Source organism: Microchirus variegatus (genome assembly GCF_963457635.1).
Source record: "Microchirus variegatus genome assembly, chromosome: 3".
Classification (NCBI taxonomy): domain Eukaryota; kingdom Metazoa; phylum Chordata; class Actinopteri; order Pleuronectiformes; family Soleidae; genus Microchirus; species Microchirus variegatus.
The window spans coordinates 5273251-5289786 of record NC_139804.1 but is presented as its reverse complement, the minus strand read 5'-3'; the positions used below and the strand labels follow the sequence as shown (position 1 = coordinate 5289786).

The window sequence follows — 16536 nt, the reverse complement described above, 5'->3', positions numbered from 1 at the left end:
TCAGATGACCATGACTGACCTCCACATATCAACAAAGACTTCTGTAAAGCAGGGTCCTCGACTAAAGTGCATATATAAGTATAACACATTTTAACCCTGATCAATATCACACACTGATGCTTTAAAAGACATAATGGAGTAATGTACCTCCACGTCTTCTTGACTGCACATAATCGGACGATCAGACAATACACATTGGCCTTTGGTGTGGCTGCAACAAACACTCTGGAGACTAACAAACAGTACTATAGTCGCATACATTTACTATCATACTCTCTCCCAAACAGTACTATAGTCGCGTACATTAACTATCATACTCTCTCAAAAACAGTACTATAGTCGCGTACATTTACTACTCTCTAAGAAACAGTACTATAGTCATGTACATTTACTATCATACTCTCTCACAAACAGTACTATAGTCCCGTACATTTACTATCATACTCTCTCACAAACAGTACTATAGTCATGTACATTTACTATCATACTCGCTCACAAACAGTACTATAGTCATGTACATTTACTATCATACTCTCTCACAAACAGTACTATAGTCCCGTACATTTACTATCATACTCTCTCACAAACAGTACTATAGTCATGTACATTTACGATCATACTCGCTCACAAACAGTACTATAGTCATGTACATTTACTATCATACTCTCTCACAAACAGTACTATAGTCCCGTACATTTACTATCATACTCTCTCACAAACAGTACTATAGTCATGTACATTTACTATCATACTCGCTCACAAACAGTACTATAGTCATGTACATTTACTATCATACTCTCTCACAAACAGTACTATAGTCACGTACATTTACTATCATACACTCTCACAAACTACTATAGTTGCATACATTTACTATCATACTCTATCACAAACAGTACTATAGTCGCGTACATTTACTATCATACTCACTCACAAACAATACTATAGTCAAAATGAAATGTCATCATATCTTGTCAACTAGTTGCATTTTCCCAAAGTTATGTAAAAAAAATCGCAAACAAGTGAAAATATGTTTGTTGTCGTTTTCATTATTAAAAGCATGTAATAGGGTATTACATAGGTATTGTCATATGTTTGAGCTTAAAACAAATGCATAATGTTGTGATAAAAATACAGAATTCAACATCTAAAGAAGAAAACATAGGATAAACAAATTTTAATACACGTCTAACATGTAAGAATTGTCTTTACTTACTTTACAACAAAAACAACAACAACTCTGTATTATTTGTGATTGTGTTGCAGGACTAATAAAAAGGGGCGCGGTTGTGGCTGAAGCTGCGTCTTTGATGAGCGCACTTTACGCACACTCTGTGCCAGGAGCAGATGTCATTATTATTAAAACGCATCTCATCCTCGTCTCGTGCTCCTTGCGCACGCACTCGTGCTGGTCCAAACCTCCACAGACAGATGATGTGAGCGCGAGCAGAGTTTTTTTTGTTTAGTTTTTTTCCACGAGAGTCAGTGTGAGTTTTACTGTGGAGACTTCAGTAATAAGATGAGGATCCAAACGTGCGCGCAACTTTCCTTCCGGACTGTCTTCGCCCTGAGTTCTCCCTTGAGCGGCGCGTGAGTGAATCCAAAGTGAAAAGCAACAGGAGGAAGGTAAAAGTTTTCTCTTTATGAAAAAATGCACCAGGAATTTAATCTTTAATTTAATCATAATCAAACATTCGCAACCTGTTCCTATTTAAATCATTTCAACTGCTAATATGATAATTTTCCCCATAGCATTTATAATGCAAACTATATATGAATAAGAAGTGTTTTCTATAGCATTAAGTGGAGTGGAGAATATGCAATACTCACAGTATAGACACATCTGTACAGATGTTATACAGTATATAAGGTAAAAATGGTGATAATAATGTTTTTTATTTCAATTGGCATTTTCATAGTCTTGTTCTTTGGATTTTTTTTTTTATTTTAATCTTACTTTAATGCTTAATCTCCTCTCCTTTGCACTTCCTCTGACTCTTTGCTGCTGTTATAAGTTAATTTCCCCAGTGTAGGATCAATTATGTGCAATCTAATCTTGGGGCTGCTGTCTTGACAATAAGAGAATCACTGAGCGTTTTTCCTTTTTGCTCAACTACACAAATCTTTCACCTTAATTTAATATATGTATACATATATATATATATATATATATATTCCCCATTAGTGACAGATTTGCAGGTCTTACCCACTAGAGATCCTGGATCAGCAGAGTCTTCATACTCTCTTACCCCACATTGTTAAATATTCATTTGGTTAAATTTTTGTAAGGCTGAGATTTGTTCGTATTTCAATACTGAAGACTGGACGTGCATTGTTATGCTATACTATTATTATAACAGTGGCTTAAATGGTCTTAAATCTTAGAAGATATTTTCTGGGACAATATTATTGTCCAACAAACTTGATTGAAATGACTTAACTATGGGCCAATAACAGGTTTAATGGTATACCGCAGTGTTTAAAAGTCAAGGTATCAAAACCACTGAAACTTTTGATCATATCGTGCCTCAAGTATGAGGTTCACTCTTAGAAATAAAAGTGCTAAGTAGAACCATAGAAGGTTCGTTGGCTTGTCCTCATAGGAGAACCCTTTTTGGCTCCAGGTAGAACCTTTTTATAAAGGTTCCACCTGGGACCCCTTTGGAGGGTTCCACCAAGAACCCCTTTAAAACCTTTATTCAGGGAAAGAAGCAAATGATTCCAGGTAGAACCTCAGCCCTTTTAGAAGGACACTTTTGGAACCCTAATTTCTAAGAGTGTCTGACAAAAGTGCAGGAATCACTCAGGTTGGCAGTCAGTGAAGACTTTAGAAGGTGGCTTTTTGGAGCTATAATCATAAAACCATGATATTTTTACTTTAGATTCAGTATCTCATATCATCCCATGCCTAATCCTGACAGGCCTAATTTGACATTAACCCATACCAATAAGAAAAACATTTCAGGTAATTAAAAATCAGCGTTTTGTGTAAAAGTTTCCCTCACGGCTCTTTATTCTTACACTCTTAGAAATAAGGGTTCCGAATTGGTCCTTCTACAAGGGCTGAGGTTCTAGCTGGAACCATTTGCTTCTGAAAAACCCTTTCCCGAAGAAAGGTTTTTTCAAGGGTTCTTGGTAACACTAGTTCCAGTAAGAACCATTTTTATCCAGAGAACCCTATCAAACCCTTTAAAAGAGAATTCTTGGTGGAACCCTCCAAAAGGGTTCCAGGTGGAGCCTTCTACCTGGAGCCAAAAAGGGTTCTCCTATGAGGATAAGCCGAAGAACCTTATATGGTTCTACTTAGCACTTTTATTTATAAGTGTAAATTTCCACTTTTCTTTCCATCTCTCAGTTATCTGAGTCCATCCAGTTATCGTGGAAACTGTGAAGCGACAATGTCTCAGCTGTATTACGGAAAAACAAACGACAACTCGTCATACCGGGACCACATCCCCCTGCGCATCGTGCGGGCAGAGTCGGAGCTCTCGGCCCTGGAGAAGGCCTACCTGGGCGCCGTGGAGAAGGGGGACTACTCCAGCGTGAAGGAAGACCTGGAGGACGCCGAGATCTACTTCAGGATCAACATCAACTGCGTCGACTCGCTGGGCCGCACCGCCCTGCTCATCGCCATCGAGAACGAGAACCTGGAGATCCTGGAGCTGCTGCTCAGCTACAACGTGTACGTGGGCGACGCCCTGCTGCACGCCATCCGCAAAGAGGTGGTGGGCGCCGTGGAGCTGCTGCTCAACCACAAGAAGCGTGGGGAGAAACAGGTGAACCACGCCCCCTCTTCCCTTGTAGATTCTGCCTTCAGTCAACCTCCAAAGCCAGAGTAGAGCAGAATGATTTAGGGAGTGCCTCAAAGCAAGAAGGTCACCAGTTTGGATCCGAGTGAGAGTGAGGGCCTTTGCAGGTTCTCTGCAGGTCTGCATGTAGGGTTGGGTTCTCCAGGTAATCCAACGTCCTCCTACAGTCGAAAAACATGCAGATTAGGTTAAGTGTCTCTGTATGTTGGTGGATTGTTGACCTGTCCAGGGTGAACCCTGTCTTTAACCCTTAATCAGCTGAGTTTGGCTGCAACCACACATATTTTATAGGGATGGGAATCAGTATCGGTCAGTATCGGTATCTGTCCGATAGCGGTCAAAATCACTGGATCGGATATCGGACAGATAGAATGTAAATACAAATCAGCTAAATCATTTTAGCTGAGTCATGTTTGGGCTGTGTATTTCTTCTTTTTCGGGAGAGTGATGCTTGTTACACAGTTGGAGAATTATATCTTTGTAATGACTCGGCACACAATGTGTGTGTTAACGGCTTCATACGTTCATAAAATGGCTAATATCGGTTATATAATTACTCGATTTTGCGATATTGTTATTGGACACAAAAGGGTGGTATGGTCGCTCCCATCCCTAATATTTATCCCTAAATTTAATTTTAAAGCCACATTTCAGTTCATTATTCACCATGTAATAGGTATAAAAATGAATGTGATGGCACTTCACCACATGAGACACTGCTATACTTTCAACCACCATATGTTTGAATGCAAAGATGAAGATCTGAAAGACCATTACTGAATTCATTAAAGACCAACTCCTGCACCAGATGTCCTGCATGACACGTACAACCTTTGAGATTAACTGGTTGCGTCGTTTCAAACTGCATTTTAAATTTGAAAACCGTTAGGGTTAGGGTTAGGGTTACTGTGCATTGGCCACTGATCTTTAATGTATCAGCTGAGTGGTGCTCATGGACTGCAGTATGTGAGTTTGCTCAGAGACTTTGTAAATGCGGTAAAGTGCACCAAAATGGATTATTATACAGTATTTTTATTCAAATCTACTAATGAGATGCAGTGCAGACTAAAGGCCTTTGAATGCTTGTTCTGTGAAGTGTCCTTGGATGTCCGTTAAGTTGTATTTTTATGGAACCGTTTTCAGTGTCTTATTAAGTAAGAAGTAAGTGCAAGGAACAAGGAAAAGGCACAAAATAAGGGCACAAGCCGTATGTGGTGCCATTTATTTGCATTTGTGAAGAAACCTGTTTAAACTGTAAACATTTAAAAAATGTAGGGAAAGTTGTTTTAATTATTTGAAAATTGAAGCACCTGATTGTTTGAATTGTCTTTCATCACTCCACAATTAGCCGTTTATATTGATATCAGGAGCTGGGTCAGCTCTATTACAACATTACAATTCCATTGTGGGCTATAACAGTAGCCCACAATGGACAAATTCAATATATTTTGAGTTTTTTTTTTGCTTACTTAAGGTTACTAATGTCCTTTAATAGTCTTTGTTTGGTTCATTTAATATAATAACCCAACTGCTCATCACAGCTCTTGTGATTTTAATGGTGTCTTTCCTTCAGTGATACTTTAACCCAAAAGTAAAGAGAGCATCACTGGTTTTCTCCCGTCTCTCAGTTTCAGGCATGTCTGTGTGTGTTTATTTTTAAAACATGTAACTTTTATTTGTTGCTCCATGTAAAGTTGCAGCACTCTATGATTTGCTGCTGTGGGTCTTTCTGCAGGTTGTGTGCGAGACAGTTGATGGTCTCTGGTTGTAAATGTGTTTTCTTTCCCCCCATCCTTTCGGGGGTTTTTGTTTCAAACAGTGCTGGTTTTCCTTGTAATGGACTTGGTGTATGAAGAGAAAGGGGGGGGGGGGCAAAAAAAGAAAGAAAAAGGCTGTAGTTGCTTCCAACCACGAAGATGTTTTTGTGGCCACGCTGAACCACAAGCCATTAGCTGTGAGCTTGTTGTTAGAGAGGATGGTTAGAGACACAAGACAGATGAAATTAGACCCATTCGAAGTAGTCGTTTCACTTCCTGTGAGTGGGTTTGAAGAGCAGTGTTGTGTTGTGATCAAACACAGCACATTTGGCAGTGTTTACACCCAGTTTAACACTCACTTTGTACTGAATCAAATTAGTTTGCTGTTCATTTCATGCTAAAATACAACTATTTATGATGTGTTCCTCATCTGAACTGGTGTTAAATTGACTCCTATCACTTTAAACTCGACTGTGTAGACGTTATATGTAAATGTGAAGTGAAGCCAAGGAAGTTGGATGGACGTAGCAGTTCATTGGAGTGCCATTTCAATGAAAGTCTATGGGAGAAGCACTTCTCACTTTCAAATCTGATATTGTCAAGAGACAATGATGAATAGCATAGTGGATATCAGTGTAATTGACAGCTGATGTTGTCCAATAGGCGCCTGGTTGCAGGTGATGTCTCCAAACCATCCACTTTCTTAGCTACCAGCTAGGTTGTGACATCCATCCAACCATTATCTACCACTTTATCCTCCACGGGGGGGGGGGGGGGGGGGGTGTACACCCTGGACAGTTCGCCAGTCCATCGCAGGGCCACATATAGAGACAAACAACCATTCACTCACACTCTCACACCCACGGTCAATTTAGAGTGACCAATTCACCTAATCCCCATATCGCATGTTTTTGGACTGTGGGAGGAAGCCGGAGAACCCGGAGAAAACCCACGCACACACGGGGAGAACATGTAAACTCCTTGCAGAAAGGCCCTTGTTCTATAGTTGTTCCAAACGGGGCTCGAACCCAAGAACCCGGGTCTTCTTGCTGCAAAGGCAAGAGTGCTAACCACTATATACCAACTGTGGGCCCCAGGTTGTGACATTATATTTATTTTGCTCATGATGTTTGTTTCTCTCTGTCTCTTCTGGAAAAGGTCCCGCCAGTTCTGCTGGAGAAGCAGTTTTCAGACTTCACCCCGGACATCACGCCCATCGTCCTCGCCGCCCACACCAACAACTACGAGATCATCAAACTGCTCGTCCAGAGAGGCGTCTCCATACCGCAGCCGCACGCCGTCCGCTGCAACTGCAGGGACTGCATGTCCGGTTCGGACATGGACAGCCTGCGATACTCGCGATCCCGCCTCAACATCTACAGGGCCCTCGCCAGCCCGTCTCTCATCGCCCTCTCCAGCGAGGACCCGTTTCTCACGGCCTTCCAGCTCAGCTGGGAGCTGAAGGAGCTCAGCGCGATGGAGAAAGAGTTCAAGAAGGAGTACGAGGAGCTGTCGCATACATGTAAACATTTCGCGAAAGACCTCCTGGACCAGACCAGGAGCTCCAAAGAGTTGGAGACGATCCTCAACCACCGTGATGACATCAATCCTCTGCTCGATGATAACGGCGGCGACCTGGCGCGACTCAAGCTGGCGATCAAATTCTGCCAGAAAGAGGTACGATCAAGTTAAAGGACTCATATAATACCCCATTTCTCCAAGCTAACCTAGCTCCCTGGCTTCCTAATGAACATGTCTGTGACATGCTTTGGTCAAAATACCTTAAGTATGATGCAGCAGATCCAGAACGCTCGCTTTTGAGTGCCTGTCTCTTTAAATGCATATGAGACAAAGGAAACTAGCGTGTGACACTCAACTAGAGGCTGAGTGTCACTGAGGCTCCGGGAGCTAACAGCAGTTAGCATTTGGAAAAGCCATCATTTGCCGACTCTAGCCGGCACATTGCCGTCATATATACAATGTAAATCCTCTGAGGCTGGAAGTCTCACGTTTGTCCAACAATTCAATGTACCACAAAAACATGACTGATTCATCTTTTATCAAACTTTGCCTACTACTCATAGGGCCTCCAAAGTCCCAAATCTAAGTATTAAAATGATCAAAAAGTTGATTGTGCGTAATATGTCCCCTTTAAGTACAGACTTTGACTTCAGCTACATCAATATTAGCACCTAAGCACCACATGAAACGAGTCGCCCCAATTCCATTCTTTGAACGACATTGGACTAGATAACAAGGACATCGCCAAGACGAGCTGTAAGTGGCCTGAAAGGGGTGGACGTGTCCTCTGGGAGCGTAGATCAACGTGTAATTGCAGGGCTAAGCTCTTAGAAACGCATTACAGTAGCACTTTGAGACAGTCCCATGACAATTGGATAATTGGAGATAATGACGGAATAAGTGATGACCATTTCCCTGAAATACAAACTCATAATATTTTAATAGGGGAGGGGACCTTTTAACGGTCTTTTAACGTATTCCGAGGAATATTTAACGGCTGGATACAATTCCAGCTTTCTGCCATTTTGGTTTGAAAGTGACACATTGTGATGAGATACATAATAAACATAAGGAGGAGGACAACATTAAATATATCATAATTGTTATTTTTATTTCCTGCGTTACATGCTAGGACTTTAATGTGTAATTATTCATTTAGTATGTTGTAAAGTTAATTTTCAGTGGTGGCGCAGTGGTTTTTACCCATTTTGGCTCATGATTTTTAGCATCGGTAACTCTGTTATTATCCGTTAACTCTTGTTAATTTAACAATTTATTTTAGCACAATTCTGAAATAGTGCTTACATTTCAGAATTTAACAATTTAAACTTCATTTCATACATTTGAAAAACCTGCAGTGTCAGATGTGTTTTATAGGGACAAGCATGAGCAGAGTGCCTGCACAAATGTTATGACCCTTTTGTTATTTTATAGTTTATAGTCACTGCGATGATTTGGTCTCAAGGTTTAGAAGACGGAGAGATTTTAACTTGGATGACATGAGATTAGGACTCACTTATAATAACTTTCAGTTATTGTTTCAAAAATAAGATAGCAACAGAGTCATATATTTCCAGACTGAACCACACGGCTGCAAGAACCGGGCGGTAAATAAAAGTAAAATTGGAGGTGGCCAGTGAGCAACTGCTGTGTATACACTGTTTTGTCTGACTAATGCTAACAACCGCACAAACAACGTGTCCTCACGCTGTGCTTTTCGAAGGAATTGGCTGTTTAGATTCCTGCAAAGAAAAGGCCCCCAAAGTGATGCAGTGTGTAATTGACCTCAGCGACCACCAGCACTTACTGGACGTCCACATTATTGATGGTGAAATGCTCCTTTAATGTATTCAGAACCCAGCGTTTCTCTGCTTCCTGACTTAGATTTTCATATTTTATAATAGTTTTGCTTTGTGCACAAAAGTTTTCTTGGAGCAACCGCACGTACGGAACATTGTGGGGAGATTAAAAACGTTAGAATTATTCATTATGAAGTTTGAGAGCTTTATTTGATGCGACATGTGAAGTGTTTCCTGTGGAACTAACATTCACATGGAATTCAGGGCGTATGTTTGATTCTGCGTTGCTAGATGACCTCATCAATCCTGGCTTATTGCCTCATAGAGTCATGATGGGGAACCATTTGGACATAATGTGGTTAAAGGTGAAATCAGCTTCCATCAACGTCCACAGATGATGTTTATATTCAATCTGAAGGGTCAGAGTCGATGTGAAATGGGGAAAACAGGTTGACATTCATTTGTGTAATGTTCTTGTCTTGGTCTTTTTTGCAGAATAATGTGGAAGCTTGAGCCTCTTTTTTTGATTTAAACCTCAGTGTTGCCCTTGCTATGAATGAACAGCAGGGGGCAGCTCAGGAGTCTGTGTTGTCTTGACATCATGTGCCTGGGGCAGTTGGAGACGACAGGGACACACAATGTGTTTTGCATTTTGTGTGACAATGTCGAGCAATTTTGGTCCAGACACATTGTGTTTGAGAAACTCAACGTCAGCTCTAAAAGGCTGCAAAAGTTGCAAAGTGGGGGCTGGAGCTGTGACTGCATTTGTACTTGAAAACTGAAGATAAGAACTCTGACATGCTTGGTATTATTTCTTCTAAATAGACATATTGATTTGGCATTATGATATTGGTATGTATTCATATAATAGACTACTTTATTTGTCACTGGCCACTTTATTTGGTCTATGTCTTCTTCTGGAGTTTCCCTTTAGGTGTTGCCACAGTGGATCATCGTATTGACTCTTTTCTAATCTTGTTCATCTTGGTCACACCCAGCTGTCCCCTACAGCTCCACCTCACGTCTTTTTTTAGATTGTGCCACTGTGTCGTTGACCTTCTCCTTCACGTCAGACCTTGACACTTGTCTCAACCCACTCCAATTGGCCTGCAATCTGTACTTCCCCTCTGACTGTCATTCTCAACATTTGTCACATAATTTGACACGCAGTACATTTAAAAAGGGACGACAGTAGCACCTGGTGTGGTCTCCTGCTGTAATAGCCCATCTTACTCAAGGATCGACAAGTCATGGGATGGCCCTCGACATATCTTGGTTGTAACGAGTGGTTAATTGAGTTACTGTTGGGAGAAATTGTTGCCTCCATCATTCTGACCATTAACACGGCATATTCCCCCCGATAACTGCAGCTGACTGGATGTCTGACCATTCTATGTAAACCTTAGAGATGTTTGTGCATGGCAATCCCAGTTTCTGAACATACAACAACTATTTTGCTCAGTTTGAATTGAAGCAGGTTACTGCCATGTGATTGACTGGTTTGATACTTTCAAGACTCGATCTTGTACGCCGTGTGCTCAAAGCGTCACCATTAAGTGTTGTCAAGATGATTGGCGACGAGTAACTGTTCTTTGTTTCTCTCTCTTCCTCTTTTCTGTCTCCCAGTTTGTCGCTCAGCCTAACTGTCAGCAGCTGCTGGCGTCTCGTTGGTACGATCAGTTCCCTGGCTGGAGGAGGCGCCACTGGGCAGGGAAACTGGTCACGTGTTTCGTCATCAGCCTGCTATTTCCGCTCTTGTCCATCTTCTACCTGATCGCGCCAAAGAGCCGATACGGGCTGTTCATACGCAGGCCTTTCATCAAGTTCATCTGTCACACCGCTTCCTACATGACCTTCCTCTTCCTGCTCTTCTTAGCCTCGCAGCATATAACTTATGCAGACCCCAACTTCCAGGGCCCTGCTCCCACCACTGTGGAATGGATGATCCTGCCATGGGTGCTCGGTAATGTGCAACAAACACAAGCACAGACACAAAGGCCACACCCATAATACTCCATTTTCATTTAAAGCTATGTTCATTTGGCTCTAAAAAAGATGAGAGAGATTGTGGAGATATTTAAATGTATGCCAATTTAAACAGGTGGGTTGAGTCTGAATGTCCTGTTCCCCGTGGTGGCGGAGGGGACAGTGACTAACAGTGGAGACACTGAGAGTGTATGTTATATGAGGGGCAAATAGGAAAAGAAGGGGCCCCAGGACAGAGCCTTAGGGCACACCAGTGGCAGCAGGGGAGGCCTGGAAAGCTGGATGAACTGAGTGCGTATTACCTGAGAGGTAACATTTAAACCAGTTTAAACAACGACGCAGTTACGCGCATTCATTTCCTGACTGGTTTTTATTAGCCACAACCAAGCATTTGCAGCATTATTTGATCGCTGCTAGGTTGACATCTGACAGCCACCAATCACACAGGTTCCCACTCATATATGGAGGGACCGTATCTATGTTCCCCGGGTCCTATGTTCCCCGCTTTGTATGAGACCGGGGAACATAGGGCCTTTTCTCTAAAAAAGGGTTCTTTGTTCCCCGCTGTTCACCCAAAAGGACCCGGGGAACATAGGACCCTAACCCTACCCCTTACCCTTACCCTTACCCTAACCCCTAACTCTTACCCTAACCCTAACCCTTTACCCTGGAGCTCCACACCCAGGCTTCCACAAAGTGGGGAACATAGGACCTTTATTTCTTTATAAAAAAAAGGTCCGATGCTCCCCGATCGGGGAACAAAGGACCCGGGGAACATAGGTACGACCCCTATATGGAGGTGGGAACACCATTTAAAAAATGAACATCATGTTCCATGAAAGAAGAGATGAAACTTGGGAAAATGTGTAGTGAAATACTTTTTTTTCAAATGGGAACCCAGCATGTACAGTATGTTTGTAGCCTAACAGACATCTGTCCATTCCCAGGAAAGGCATACATGTTTGTTCTGTACACACTCAGTAGCACTTAGCATCTTCTCGTCATGTTGTTTGGTGTATTTCGTTGACCATGTCTTGTGTTTGTCCATCTTCCCAAGGCTTCATATGGACCGAGATCAAACAGATGTGGGACAACGGTTTCGAAGACTACTTGGACGACTGGTGGAACTTGTTGGACTTCATAATGAACGCCTTGTATCTTGCAACCATTTCTCTGAAGATGCTCGCCTATGTAAAGGTACTGTATTATGTTACAGAGGAAAAAAATAATTGTTGATAATTACGGCATGTATTCATCATCTTCCTTATTTCTTCTTCTTACAGTACAATGGCTCCAAACTCAGAGAGAACTGGGAAATGTCGCACCCGACTTTAGTAGCAGAGGCTTTGTTTGCCATTGCCAACATCTTCAGCTCCCTGCGCTTCATCTGCCTCTTTACTGCCAACTCCCATCTGGGACCCTTACAGATCTCGCTGGGTCGGATGCTCCTGGACATCCTCAAGTTCCTTTTCATCTACTTTCTTGTGCTTTTAGCGTTCGCCAATGGCCTCAACCAGCTGTACTTTTATTACGATATAGATGAGGGCATCGAGTGCAGGGGGATTCGCTGTAAAGAACAAAACAACGCCTTCTCAACGCAAGTTCTTGGACAAATTGTTCCTGACAAATTTGCATGATCAATAATTAATTTCTTCTATTCTTCTGTGTAGGGGTGCAGAAGGTGATGTATGTTGTTTTCTTTGCAGGCTGTTCGAGACGCTGCAGTCATTATTTTGGTCTTTGTTTGGCCTGATTTCCCTCCATGTGACCAATGTGAAACCAAAACATGAATTCACCGAGTTTGTGGGCACCACCATGTTTGGCACATACAATGTGATCTCCCTTGTCGTGCTGCTGAACATGCTAATTGCAATGATGAACAACTCCTACCAGCACATAGCTGTGAGTAGTGTGCACCCTCCCCGATTTGTTGGTTTCCCGGAATAATTTGTCTTCCGAAAGTGTTTATTTGTTTGTGATAAATTGCCGTTTGTTACTCTTTCCAGGACCATGCAGATATAGAGTGGAAATTTGCAAGAACCAAATTATGGATGAGCTATTTTGAAGAAGGGGGGACTTTGCCATCTCCCTTTAATATAATACCCAGTCCGAAATCAGTCTTTTATCTAATGAGATGGATCAAGACATGTTTGTTTAGGAGACCAAGCACAAGGAGGCTCGAGACCTTCGAATCCATAGGGGTAAGGACTCTAGAGATCAATGGGTTTGACCTTTGGGGTAACTTGCTTGAACATTCATATGATGACCTATTATCAAGGAAGTGAAAGTATTTAGCGTTGCTTAGCTAACAGATTTATTTATTTTCTTTAATTGTAGACACGTGCAGCCAAAAATGTGAGACTAAACCACGAGTACCAGGTAATAATGCAATAAAATAACTGACATTTTCCATAAAACTTTGTACTTTTATAATAACATTTTTAAAAATACTGTTTGTGTTGTTTTAGGAGGTTATGAGGAACCTTGTGAAGCGGTATGTGGCTGCTAAGATCAGAGATGCCAAGACAGCAGAGGGGCTGACGGAAGAGAATTTCAAGGTTAGTATTTAAAATCAAATCTGCAGTTAGTTACATGTTTCGGTGGGGGTGGGGGGGGGGGGATTGCAAGGCATACCATGGGGTCACATGTCACTCATGGGTATTGTTTCTGTCGAACCAGTGGCACAGTTTCCGCAAACCAATCCTATGTCTGGAAAAGTACAGTGGAGGATCGGCTGTGTCTTTTCATCATCAAAGAAGACTGAAGTTGGATTAGAAGTAGAAGTGTGTTAAAGCGGACCTAGACCTGAAGTTCCGATTAACGCTGTTTTTTAGTGTGTATCTGCGTCATTACCTTGTTTAAGAAGCCCTGAAGGTTCAAAACAAACATTTCCGCCACTGCTGAGAACGCTGTGTTTTATGGTAATCTCGGGCTCAGCGAGATCTCTGAAAAAACCCGGTACGGTTACGTAAACACCATTTCTCCAGAATAGCAGATCGTCCTGCTCCGGGCACTAGTCCGGGCACATCCGCTTGCGTACATTGAACCGCAGAAGAAGAATAACGTCCGTTGTGGAGGTGTTTCGCGAGCGACAGTGTCTTCTGACTCTGGGTCTGACTCCGGGTCAAAGTCATAAAAGGGACTGCGGCGGGGAGTCGTGAAGAAGATATTTTTAAACATTGTTAAAACAATGTTTTGATAATGAGTAGCAGTGCATCCACCGTTCCAGAGGGGGGAGCTGCGCTTCTGAGAGCGGGTGTGCTGAATATGTCACTTCCGGGTACTGGCCAATCACAAGACTCTGTCTTCTGGGTGTGAGAGTTGAGTCTCAAATCTCGTGGCTGGGGAACTGCGTCAGAAAAGAGGATTTCTATCGGCTCGTTTACAGCAACTAGGAGGTTTTTGACCATAAAAACAGGTTAATGTATGTAAGTAGACCTCCATAACTAACATATATGTGCAACAGGACCACTCTATGTGAGCTTTGAAACTCTGGATGACCACATACCATGGCTAAAATGATCAGAATGTCATCTGTGTGTTGACTTTGCATGTAATTAATTGATTATTCCTGTTTTTATTCATATAGCGAAGTTCCACATTGGCTATACGCAGTGGAATGCTGCATAATCTACGTTGTTTAATCTCTGGCTCTCTATCATTGTAGGAGCTTAAGCAGGACATCTCCAGCTTCCGCTATGAAGTCATGGGAATGATGAAGAGTAAATCTCACGGTAGGGCAGGAGGTAGAGTTGCGAGCTGCACCATGGCGTACCCCGGAAACCCGTTCGTATACTCGCCCAAATTCTCCAACGATGAGCCGGACCAGAACCTGAATGTGTTCGAAGCGATCCTGTCCCCCCCACAGAACTCAGCCTCCATGTCCACTAACAGGAAAAACAATGGCGAAATCACTCTGTTCACTATTGGACAGGCACAGAGCAAACTACCCAAGGACGTCTCAGAGGCCGGGCCTAAAAAACGCGACGAACCGTCTTTGTCGGAAAACACTTCAGGAGGATCTGGAGGACAAAAGATGGGGGAGGTTGTTGTGGAGGTCTTACAGTCAGTGCAGAGGAACATCCAGGCGACTGAACATTCCCGCAAAGAGCAAGTCAAGGAGGCTAAGATGGGGCAAAAGAAACGCAAAAAATAATCCCATCAAATCAATCTTTTTAAGCATTTATTGTTGACGTGGTTTATTGAAATGAATCTTCTGAAAACTAAAGAGTGCTGTAGTCATTTTCTGTTTAACTCTAGCATCAGCTTGCATAATGCTATGCTATAACATGCATTCATCTTTGAGTTGAGAAAGACAAACATTGCTGAGTGAGGATGAGGTGACCTGCTGACGTGATGCTCAGGGACTTGTGACACAGCTCAGTTTGGTCCACCTTTGACCTTTAAATACTTCATTCTAAAGAACAAAGACACCTTGTTGCCTAATCTCTACTCAAATGCCTTGAACCGTTTACTGAAAATACTGTAATGTGTCTTAAAATACTGCTTCTTACATGTATGTTTATTGTATCTGGCTCTTTTTGACTGATTAAAACAACTAAAAAGGAATCAGTGAGCTAGGAAAATGTTACTCCTCTTTTTGTAGCAGAAGACATGATGTCAGGGTAACGTTGAGGTTTGTTCTTAAACCTCCTCAGCTGCTCTTCATCAGCTAATATGCGCTGCCTGGCAGGGAGGGAAAAAAAAAAGGTCACAAACTCACATTTTCTTGGACCTCCTTCGGTTTCATTAAGGCACACTTTAGTTGCGACACTGGTTCAAATACACACGAATGAATTAATTTCGTTTTATGATGGATGGAGAGTCGGACGGCCGTGGTAAAAGTCTTCTCCAGCACATCCTGACACAATGGAGTCGAGATCTGGACTCTGTGGTGTCCAATACATGAGGAAAAGGTTTACCGTGTGCTCCCTGAACTATTAGATCACAATTTGTGACCAATGAATCACTGCCTTGTTATCTTGAAATATGCCCCAAAACCATTTATTTAGTCAATTAGCTGACCTCATCTTTTTTTTGGGACATATAACAATGTCGTTTTTGATCTAACCTCAGATCAAACACTGCCCCCCAGAGGCTTGTATGGTCTAAGCCAGTGCTCTCAACGTCAAATGACCTGGGGGCCATTGAGTGTCTTAAAATAAAAGGTAATGTGAAGTAGGCTGATACAAGCCTGAAATTATATCACATACATCATATTCCACCATATAATATAATATCTAAATTACGATAGATTCACAAAATTTCAAAATAAGATGTGTTTTGATACATAGTTCACAATAGGAACATATTTATGATGCAAAATGAAGTTATTGATAATACATAAAGAAATAACTTATTAACAGTATATTACAGTATGTGACTTTTTTTGGCCAGGTATTGCACCGGCAACCTGAAAGGCAAATGGGCCCTATGGCAATGTCTTGATATTGTGCAAACATATATTGGAATTACTACAATCAAATAAAAAAAAAATATTTAAAAAAAGTGTGTCTTGGCTTCCTTTGCTGCTCATTTCATTTGCTTTTGAGAAAAAAAACTGACAGAACCAGACTCAAAGATGTGCGGCCATCTGCCTAGATAGGTTGGGGTGAAAGGAAAGATGGAGGACAGAAAGGACGAGACGAGGTACAGACAGAAGAA

General features: G+C 42.0%; 1 protein-coding gene across 1 annotated transcript; it reads left to right on the top strand.

The window, feature by feature from the left end:
* Window positions 1-3398: 3398 nt before the first annotated feature.
* LOC310924620 (short transient receptor potential channel 4-like) lies at window positions 3399-15028 on the top strand (the record flags this gene model as incomplete). Its single annotated transcript, XM_083886408.1, has 10 exons — window positions 3399-3776; window positions 6725-7243; window positions 10513-10849; window positions 11930-12069; window positions 12156-12469; window positions 12579-12774; window positions 12879-13073; window positions 13210-13251; window positions 13341-13430; window positions 14540-15028. The coding sequence occupies 10 exons, from the start codon at window positions 3399-3401 to the stop codon at window positions 15026-15028; spliced, it is 2700 nt and encodes an 899-aa protein (XP_083742534.1).
* Window positions 15029-16536: the final 1508 nt, after the last annotated feature.